Source organism: Salvia splendens, chromosome 22 (assembly GCF_004379255.2).
Source record: "Salvia splendens isolate huo1 chromosome 22, SspV2, whole genome shotgun sequence".
Lineage (NCBI taxonomy): Eukaryota > Viridiplantae > Streptophyta > Magnoliopsida > Lamiales > Lamiaceae > Salvia > Salvia splendens.
In genome coordinates, this window is record NC_056053.1 from 23,469,559 (window position 1) to 23,480,360 (window position 10,802).

Here is a 10,802-nt window from a genome sequence, read left to right on the forward strand (position 1 = left end):
GTACTTAATAAATGTCACCTTTGTTACCCACATTTGTTGCTCCATATGTACATAAAAAAATACTACTATAAACCTGTACTAAACATAATTTTCTGTCTGAACTAATTTCAGTTAATAGTAATAGATATTTTTTCTCCTCTCTTCTTTAGAACAAAATCCAATTTTCATCTTTTACTTTCGTCTTTTCTATTTTGATTTATGTTATATTTTTTTGCTTCCTATATTTTTTATTTTGTGTGATTTTTTTCGTGGCATCCTTTTATTTTAAATACAGTACAAATTGCTATCTAATGAATAAAATAGACAAATTTAAAACGTATCACTAATAATTATTGTGAATGCAGGCTTTTTCGCCATAATTGAGGCTATACCTATATCCAAGGAATATTATGTGATAATGTCTGTAAATTAAATTGGAAATATTATGTTAAGATCTTGTTTGGTTTTTTAGTTTTGTTAGAATTTGTTTCATAACCTTGAAAAGGTTATAGTTTTAAAATCCAAAGAATATCTTAATTCGTCGTATCAAATTATGCAAAACAAACGAGTCTAAAACCGGGGGCTGCGCCGAACCGGAGAAGGGGTTGAAAAACCATAGAAATTCAGAGGTTTCTTTGGGAAAAAGAAATCTAAACAAACCTAAGACTACACTGCCTCGTATTTAGCCTCTCTCTCTCTGCCTTTTCCCCATTCAAAAGGGTAGAGCTACAAGCAGAATATAGAGTAAATACTAAGCACTCAGTTTCAATTTTATTCCTGCTCGAATTCCTGTTACTCGCACGAATTCGAAGACAAGGAGCAAGATGCATTCAACTCACTTGCTGCTCGAGGAGCCAATCCGGATGGCCACCATCCTCGAGCCATCCAAAGCGGTGTGAATTTCTCCTATTTTGATCTCTCACGGATCCAATTTAGTCGATTTGTTTTTTTGCGACTCATCTAATTTGTGTGTGTGTGCAGAGTTTCTTCCCTGCTATGACGAAGATCGTCGGGACGCTTGGCCCGCGCTCTAAATCCGTCGAAGTTATTTCCTCTTGCCTGAAGACTGGAATGTCCGGTAATTGATTCAATTGGGATTTGGAGTAATTTATTTCGTAGTATTTTTTTCATGGTTTTGAATCTTTTGATCTAGTTTTATTCGTTCTTGTTTTTTTTTTGGTTTATTTGTAGTTGCAAGATTTGATTTTTCATGGGGGGACGCGGATTCTCACCAGGAGACTTTGGAGAATCTGAAGACTGCTATCAAGAGCACTAAGAAGCTCTGTGCTGTAAGTGTCTTGAGCTATTGGGTTTGGTTTTTATTTGATTTCGAACTTTTTTTCCCTTTTAAGAGCCGGAGAGAGTGGAATAGAGCATGCGAGTTATGTTTAATGAAATTAGTTTGAACAGGAAACAATTAGTAGGTTTTGTATCAATGTAATTCGTGATGTTGGTGTAACATTTTTCAGGTAATGTTAGATACGGTGGGTGCTGAAATGCAAGTTGTTAACAAACGCGAGACATCTATAACGCTTAAAGCCGAAGACAAGGTTATTTTGACTCCTGATCAAGGTCAAGAAGCAACATCTGATGTTCTGCCTATCAACTTCGCTGGGTTGGCCAAGGTTCACTAACTAATCACCTTGTGAAATTTGTTTGGTGTTTTTCCAATCTGTTGTCGATTTGCGAATTTAGTTGAAAATTTCTATATGTATAATCGGCATTATTTACAACTGTTATCGTTTCCTTAGCTGCTAATATGTTTCTAGCTATCACTATCACTGTTGGTATTGCTTCTTAGAGTACTGCTACATTCTTTTGACATTGTTAATTTGCTTTAGGCCTTTTCCTTGTTGTAATTGCTTATCAAGGTCGTTGTTTGCAGGCTATGAAGAAGGGAGACACCATTTTTGTCGGGCAGTACCTATTCACGGGAAGTGAGACTACTTCTGTTTGGCTTGAGGTAAAATGTGTAGTTATTTATGTTTTTTTTTGTTTTTATTTATAAATTTTGAGTTCTCCTAGTTGTATTGTCAACCACTCTCACATGATTAGCACTCCTATATTACCTATGCATACTTAGCTCCTGATCTTGTTCATTTTCCCCTGGATCTATTCGCCTTAATGCTGGGTATATAATCCATTATGTCAGTGAGATTAGTTGCCTGACATTTGTAATTTGGCTGGCAGGTTGATGAAGTAAAGGGTGATGACGTGGTTTGTGTTATCAAGAATTCTGCAACCTTGGCAGGATCTCTATTTACATTGCATGCTTCACAAATTCGAATTGATCTGCCTACTCTATCTGAAAAGGACAAGGAGGTGAGTGGTGCAATAACTCTTTTAACTTGCCTGTTTCTCTCTCGTTATAAAAGGAGGATATTCTGGAAGACATATTGATGAACTTTACCACTTCCGCACTTTCTCAAGGTTTTTAAACTTTGATTATAGCAATAATACTTGTTAAGATTACGAAGAAAGCTGAAAAAGTGACCACCTTGAAACCTAAAATTCATGCTGTTTCCTTACTTTCTTGTATGTCCGGCTTATCCTATTTGTTCTATTAAGGTTTTAATTTTCAAGACATTGCTTTTGTTCCAGGTTATCAGTACTTGGGGTGTTAAGAATAAAATAGATTTTCTTTCGCTATCATACACGCGCCATGCATCGGATGTCCGTGAGGTAAAGTGGCAGAGGAAAAACTGTTTTGATTTCTTATCAATGTGAATTCCCCGTATGATCCTTTTTAACTCTCTGGATGCCTCGAAACTTATAGTTTTGCTTTGCAGGCCCGTGAATTTCTTTCAAAGCATGGTGATCTGAGTCAGACTCAAATATTTGCTAAAATTGAAAATGTAGAGGTAAGCTGAGGCTTCAGTCTATATTGACGGGTTTGAATCGCATTTTTACAACAAACTCTAACTGACTACTTTGGCCTATTGATGCCTGCAGGGTTTAACCCATTTTGACGAGATCCTACAGGAGGCTGATGGTATCATCCTCTCTCGTGGAAATCTTGGCATTGACCTCCCACCTGAGAAGGTTAGCAGTTTGTTATTGTATTCCCCACCTGTTTGTTTTTATCTAGTCGGTGTCTCAAATTTCAAGCCTCTGCTCTATAGTTGTTTTCTTTTTCATTTGCAATTTCAAGTGCGCCCTTTAGTCTTTATATATCAGGCTGATTTCACTTTTAAACCTTGCAAAGATGATATGAAATTTATGGTCTGTTTCTTGCATATTACTTGCAATAGTTTCTTTCTGCTGCTCTATAATTTTTGGAATAATTTCTTCTCTGTATCTGCAGGTGTTCTTGTTTCAGAAGTCTGCTGTTTACAAATGTAACATGGCTGGAAAGCCTGCAGTGGTAACTCGTGTTGTTGATAGCATGACTGACAATTTGAGGCCCACTCGTGCTGAGGCAACTGATGTTGCTAATGCTGTTTTGGATGGTTAGTGACTGGCTAAAATCGTTTTTGGATAAGATCAAATGCTTGGCCATGTTTTCTTAAAGCACTTTTTCTCAGTTGCATTTCTTCTCTGTTAATACTTCAAGGGATTTCTTTGCATCTGGTTACTATATCAAAATTTATCATTTGGTTGTCTTTAATTGTTGGTCAAATATCAGCTGGCTGAACGATGCTGATAATGTATTTTTTTCAGGATGTGATGCAATTCTTCTTGGTGCTGAGACCTTGCGTGGGTTGTATCCCGTAGAAACTATTTCTACCGTTGGGAAAATCTGTTTTGAGGTAATTCGTCTTTTACCCCTAGAAACTATTTCTACTGTTGAGATTTCTTGATTTGAAGATTTGCAATGTTAATCACAATACGTTTTATTTTCGCTATGCAAAGCACTACAGATTTGATGCTTAAATTGCCATTAATATCAAATTTGATTACCTAATATGAAGAATTCTTGGCTAGCCTAAAATCCTTATTGACAAAAACACCGGCAATTGCTTATATCTAACTGCAGTTTCCCCTTTTCATCACAGGCAGAGAAGGTCTTCAATCAAGATCAGTACTTCAAGAGGACTGTGAAGTTTGTTGGTGAACCAATGAGCCATTTGGAATCTATTGCTTCCTCTGCGGTATGTTGCTAAACAACTGAAGAATAGCAGGACAAAAATTTGAAGCGCAAAAGAATTTTGACCGAACTTTCAGTTGCCTGCATCTGTGTTTTAGTTTTTGCTTAGATCGTTATATTAAGTCACTCTATCTGCGCTTTATCTTAGGTCCGTGCGGCCCTTAAAGTGAAGGCATCTGTCATCATATGCTTTACATCATCTGGAAGAGCTGCAAGGTATGTTCGACTCGTAAGATGCATCTCAAGTTAATGATTTTAGCATCATCTTAAACATCTTCCTGTATATGCAGATTGATAGCGAAGTACAGGCCAACAATGCCCGTGTTATCTGTTGTCATCCCTCGGCTAAAGACTAATCAACTGAAGTGGAGTTTTAGTGGTGCATTTGAGGTAGGCTTTTAGCTACATGAAGATTATATTTCTGTTTATAAAACCACGATTCTGTTGTATGTTTTCGCAAAGGTGCTTATAGTGTTTCTGCATATGTTCAGGCAAGGCAATCACTTATAGTACGAGGTCTTTTCCCTCTACTCGCTGATCCTCGACATCCAGTAAGTTCCTTGTCTTCTCCCATTCGGATGAATGCTCTTTTTAACACCCAACTTTTTCTTGTCTAACGAGCTTTTGCTTGAATTTACGTCTCAATAGGCTGGGTCCACAAACGCGACAAATGAGTCTGTTCTGAAGGTTGCACTTGATCACGGGAAGGCCTCTGGAGTTATCAAGTCCCATGACCGAGTGGTCGTGTGCCAGAAGGTCGGAGATGCTTCTGTGGTGAAGATCATCGAACTCGAAGATTAAAACAAGTGATGGAGCCAAACATTTTTGGTGGGGTAGTTTGAGTGTGACATGAAACTAGTAGACATCACCCTTTTTGGACATTTACATATTAACACCCTTTTTTTGGCAAGAATATTGGGTGGGTGTATTATTTTACCGTGATGCAATTCTTGGAAAAGTACTTTTTATTACTGCTATCAAACCATGAGAGATTGTGTTTGTTTTCCATCTCTCTTAAGAAAATAATTGGCCATTCAAAGTGGTAAAATCGTTTAATCTGGATTTTGTTTGCCTTTAATTCATGTCAGTAATGTTAAATGTAGAGTATATACAAAACCAATAGTCCTTGGTGCAAAATTCATGGTTTTTGGAGATTTTAGAAATTTTTTTTATCTGAATGAGAACTTTTTTTTTTATTCTATGAAAGGCAAATATGTTGATGAGAGAAACAAGCCATTGATGTGTTTTCCTTTCATAATAAAGAAATGGTTCCGATTTAGGATTTTGTTTTTACATCACTCTGAAACAAAAAAATTTCTTCTTCGTCCTCACTTTTGACTGAATATATTTTTCTTTTTATGATGTTGTATTTAAAGTGATGTATTTCTAAAAGTGAAAATACGTTGATTTTCTATCAACTCAATACAATATAAACTCGTGGCATAAAAATATTTTGAATTAAATGGGACCGAGGGAATGGTTATTCGAAAAAAATTGATAAAATTATAAGATTAAGTTAGCAAAATATTTAATGTTCTGAATATAATTCAGAATAATTGCTTCAATTTTTGAGCTATTAAAGCAGTTGCAGTTTTAAGTAGAATAGTAGTATAAGATTGTGGTGGTAACTTTAATACTGTATTTATATTAAAATGTGAAGAAAGAATATGCTAACAAGATGCGCCCATGGCCTAATGGATAAGGCGTCTGACTTCTAATCAGGCGATTGTGGGTTCGAGTCCCACTGGGCGTGTTTCATTTTTAATCACAATTTTTTAATTTTAATTTTAATTTTAATTTAAATTTAAATTGTAATTGTGGATAATAAGTTTGGTAAATTTTTGCCTATTTATATTGTATCATTAGTCATAAATCATAATGGAGCCCTAGTAATTAACAAATTCAGTTAAGAATTTCGTTAATGATATTTGGTATATCTCATTGTCAAAAATAAAATCATGTTGTTTTAGGCAAAAGAGAACCGTTTTCTAATTTATCATTGACTAATTTTTTTTTGCCAATGTTATGTAATTTCACTATTAGTAGTAGTATTATTATTTGAAGTGGGGGTAAGGTACGATTGTAGTATTATTAGGATGTGATTTTTGATTTGTATCATGATCAATGATGTCACATTGTTGCTTTTAATATTCATAGTACTATTGTTTTAGTCCTCAATTTTTAATTTAAAATCACATTCAACACACACACACGTATATAAGTAGCTAAATAGTGTAATTTTACATTTTAGGAGCTAAATAAAGTGATGGACTGCTATCCTGAAGCTGGATTTTCAGAAGGCCTATGATGCAATTAGATGGGAGTTTCTTGAGGAGACTGGTTTAGGAGAAAAATGGAGTGGATGGATTATGGAGTGTGTGAGAACGGCATGGCATCAATGTGTATCCTTATTATCAATGGCTCACCCACATCACCTTTCTACCTACAAAGCCTTTCCTTTTCCTTTTGGTGGGTGAAACCTTCAACAGATTAGTGAGTTGAAATTGGTGTGTTTTCATTGGGAGGAAGCAGATCAGGATCGCCCACGATACCATTATATATCTTCTCTCCACCTCACACAGACACCCTCCGTATCTATAAAAGATTCCTTCAATGTTTTGAGCTGATGAGAGCACTTCAAATTAACTATGGAAAAACCACACTCACCCCGTTGAACTACTGCAAGGACGAGTGGGTTGAAGCTATGCAAACTTCCCTGAATTGTGCTGTTGCAAATTTGCCTATCAAATACCTAGGCACGGAGAGCTCAAACTTGGAAGCCGATAATACAAAAGGTTGAGTGGAGACTTGCATTATGGAAGGCAAGGAGCCTCTCGACGGCTGGGAGACTGGTCCTTATAACCTTCCTTTGTACTACCTAAGCATATTCCGTATGCCTAAGAAAGTGGCAGAGCGCATTATACAACTTCAACGAAGTTTTTTCTCGGGAAAAAAAGACGGCGACAGAGGGGGCAACCTGATCTCTTGGGAAGTCATTCAAAAACCAATGGATCAAGGAGGTCTAGGGGTGGGTGATATTTTCATTAAAAATGCTTCTTTACTCTTCAAGTGGTGGTGGAGATACGCAGACTAGCAAAAACCGTTATGGAAGGAAATCATCAACTCAAATCATGATCATAATTACAGTGGGAGGCACCGGACTACGAGCCACGCGAGGATGAGCAGTCTTTGGTGTCAAATTGCTAACTTCGAGAATTTTAGCAAAGAGACACAGAAACTTGCGAGAAAAGGAATTCGAGTTAAGGTGGGAAACATGGCACAAGCGAGATTCTGGGCGGATTTTTGGGTCGGGGAAGATAGTCTTATGGTAATGTTCCCTAGACTATTTGGCTTATCTACCCAAAAGGAGGAGGTTATCACGAACTTTGGAGAATGGGAATGAGGGGAATGGACATGGAAGTTCCAATGGAGAAGAAAGCTTTTTTCCTAGGAAGAGGACTTAGTTGGAGATCTTTTGCATGTCTTGAATCATTGGAGGATGAGAGAAGGCTCAAGGGATGTGAGGGTGTGGGCTTTTGACAATGCTTCTTCTTTTATGGTCTCTAATTTATTTTGTAGGTCAATCGCCAAATGGAGTCAAGATACCTTTCCTTGGAAGATGGAAGATTGGCTTGGAGGAAAATTGCTCCGCCACGAGCGCAATTGCATTTGTGGTTTTTGCTCCATGGAAGAATCAACACAAAGGAAAGATTATTCAGCATGTAGCACAAGGGATTGGTGATGATAGGTGTGCGTTATGCAAGGATGAAAGTGAAACCATCGATCATCTCTTTTTTAAATATAGATTCTCCAGCAGCTTGTGGCACTACTGTTGTCATCAATGGAACTTTTCTTACTGTCTCCCAAACCAAGCAAATGCAAGTCTTCTCTCTTGGAATGGGGCGCCTTTTGTTAAGTTCGACTGGAAGATTTGGATGTCACTGTTCTATATCATTACATGGTCCATTTGAAATATCCGAAACAAGGTGGTCTTTCAAGGCTTGATTCCGAACTGGGATTTTGAAAAAAGGAAACTTTTCTGGCAGCTTAGCTTGTGGACTCGGGGTTGGTGCCATGATTTTCCCTTCTTCCCTGAACAAGTTCTTGAAAAGCTAAATGATTTGAGGAGATGGTCAGGCAAAGACAACACCCATAGCTCGAACCGATGGGGGTATAGTCTTCAGGTTTGACAGTTTTATCCTTGTGTGAGTTGTCTGTTTTTTGTGATGGTGTTGGCTTGTTTTGTCACTTCTGTAGGTTTGTTGTTGGGACTCTTCTTGGGCGGCCTTGTTTTTTGTTTTTGGTTTTTGATTTGTGTGTCGTTCTAGCTTCTTGGCTTTTGCTTTTCCTTGTTCTCTGTAACAATTTCTGGCTCGCCCGTAAGGCTTGAGCATTTTTTATTTAAAAAAAATGAAGTTATGGACTTTGTTATCCCACCTTAGTTTTTTTTTTTTGTTATCCCACCTTAGTTTTATAAAATAGTAGTAATAAATGCGGGTTTATAAATTAAACCCTTAAGAGAGCTTGATTGTTACGTAGTCCAATATTCATCAATTGGTTAATTTAACCTAAAAAAAATGTAGAGTTTATAAACTAAATGATTTCTTTTTCATATTTGACTTCCAATATTGACTTCTTTAGAATTAAAGGATAATTTATGTTCTTTTCTAAGGATGGATAGAATTGAAAGAAAATCAAATGTGAATACAAATTAAAATTAGAATGTAGACCGACAAGAATTCGAGTATAGTGATTAGTTTCACTTCATTCTTTTCATAATAATTGAGGACATGACAGTTTATAGCTGCCTTATATAGGCTAAAATTTCAATGTAAATCCTAATATAAAAGCCTACCTAATCCTAATAACGATAAGATTGTGAGATAAGTATTGGAAGATAAGGAAGATCTTATACGTAAGCAAAGATATTTCAAATCCTATATAAGAGAAAGAAATGTACCGTTGTTAAGGTTTAGTTAAATTTAGTAATAGAGTAAAAATATTATACTACTATTAAACTTGACTAAGTTAATTAGAATAAGTGAAAGGTGACAAAAAAGGGTAAATTATAAAATAAGAAAGTGAAAGTAATTATCAAGTCATGTTTTGGTTGATGGATATAAATCTTGTTAAAGTAAGCTTATAATATAATTTTAAGATGAATTACCTCTATATATTTTTAAAATAAAGTTTCTATAACTGCAACTAAATTTTAGAAGTAATACAAGAAAACTGGGAAACTTTATTTATACATCGAAAAAACTGTCAAAATTATGATATAATTAGTCGTTTTTAAAGTTAGAGATAAACAAGAATTTAATCAAACTTTATGATTTTTTTTATTTTTTATTTTTTTTATCATTTACCCAAAGTTTAATTACCTTGGTTAGTCGATACGTATATAATAATAATGGTGCTACTTTTTTCAAGTAATATTAACATATAATCCTCCTTTCAATGAGCAGTATGCGATGCACACTTTTTTAACGTGCCAACAGAATATACTTAGACACAAATTTTAGCCTTTTAATTTATGTCCAAACTTATACCATGTGTTATAGGTATGATAAAATGCAAACTTATATATTGTACAAACTCCAAACTTTTCAACACAGTGTCAACATAACTTCAATACAATATCAACACAGTGTAAAATTTTAAGATTTTGACGTCAACACAATGTCAATACAGCATCAACCGTTGAAAATGTGTTGACATTTTCTATTGCTATTATTTTGTTATCTGTTGATATTTTCTGACGGTTCAGATTATAGTTTGGAGTTTGTATAATATTTGAAGTTTGTATTTGATTACATTTCATGTGTTAGTAACTTTTAAATTAATTATTAAGTATATTTACATTAGTGGGCGACTCGATTGGTTGGTCACCACCCAATCAAGGGAATGGATACTAAAACAATAATAAAATGTTGTCCAATAGAATTTATGTTGCCAAAAGATAAAAATTATTCCATTAGATTTGTCTGTTTGTATTGTACATTAATTTAGTGTTTTGTTTCGTAACTGCAGTTACGTTCTTTTTTTTTACTGCGAATATATGAAATAAAATGTGATACTATATTTGATTGAAAATATTTCACATCTACCTTATTATTTTAAATCATGTCTTAGAATCACTCATACAATTTAATTAATTAATACTAGTATATGTTAAAATTATGTTATGTAGTAGTATAGTACTTATGGTCTAATTTATTGAAGTGCCAATTTTATTAAAGTCTAATTTTATTAATACTAGTATATGTAGTACTTATGGTCTAATTTTATTGAAGTGCCAATTTATATATTTTAGTGAAAAATAGTAATAATATTTACTTCATCTAATTAAAACTTATATAGAAATGCTTTTCGGATATTATTTAGGCAAATAACTTTTTCGTGTTTATAAGATACTTATTATAATATTTTTAAAGAAATTGATATCTTTCAACTCCTTGAAATATCTTGATAATGCTATTCAACCTTTTTGACAATTTTTTTGTTTTTTTTCCTGACATTATCTAAGTCAGAAAACGTGTTAGAAACGTTCCCACTTTTCTTGCTACAAATTATGCAAATTCCCATCAAAATTATCTTGTTGGATATATTGAAGACACTCCAAACTAAATTAGGTCCCACTTAAATTGACAATTGTTTGCATTTTCTTTTTTCCACTTTACAATTGTTGAAATATGGGATACATAAATTTGTGCTAGAGTAAACTTTTTTTTAGCTT

General features: G+C 34.7%; 1 protein-coding gene and 1 non-coding gene across 2 annotated transcripts; both read left to right on the top strand.

The window, feature by feature from the left end:
* The first annotated feature begins 623 nt into the window (after positions 1–623).
* LOC121785751 (pyruvate kinase 1, cytosolic) lies at positions 624–5,122 on the top strand. The gene is made up of 16 exons (XM_042184172.1): positions 624–872; positions 961–1,057; positions 1,171–1,268; positions 1,449–1,604; positions 1,865–1,942; positions 2,170–2,301; positions 2,581–2,661; positions 2,769–2,840; positions 2,932–3,021; positions 3,284–3,428; positions 3,640–3,728; positions 3,975–4,070; positions 4,215–4,282; positions 4,357–4,456; positions 4,558–4,617; positions 4,715–5,122. Exons 1-16 carry the CDS (start codon positions 804–806, stop codon positions 4,865–4,867), a joined length of 1,584 nt encoding a protein of 527 aa, XP_042040106.1. The 5' UTR covers positions 624–803; the 3' UTR covers positions 4,868–5,122.
* A 624-nt stretch (positions 5,123–5,746) lies between these two features.
* Positions 5,747–5,819, top strand: TRNAR-UCU. The gene has a single exon. It is a non-coding gene; the product is annotated as a tRNA-Arg (tRNA).
* The last annotated feature ends 4,983 nt before the right edge of the window (positions 5,820–10,802 follow it).

Excerpts from the sequence above, each read along its gene's own strand:
- LOC121785751 (XM_042184172.1), top strand. The coding sequence starts at position 804 with ATGCATTCAACTCACTTGCTGCTCGAGGAGCCAATCCGGATGGCCACC. Across the intron at positions 1,269-1,448 it reads GCACTAAGAAGCTCTGTGCT|GTAATGTTAGATACGGTGGG; the intron begins GTAAGTGTCTTG and ends AACATTTTTCAG. Across the intron at positions 4,283-4,356 it reads TCATCTGGAAGAGCTGCAAG|ATTGATAGCGAAGTACAGGC; the intron begins GTATGTTCGACT and ends CTGTATATGCAG.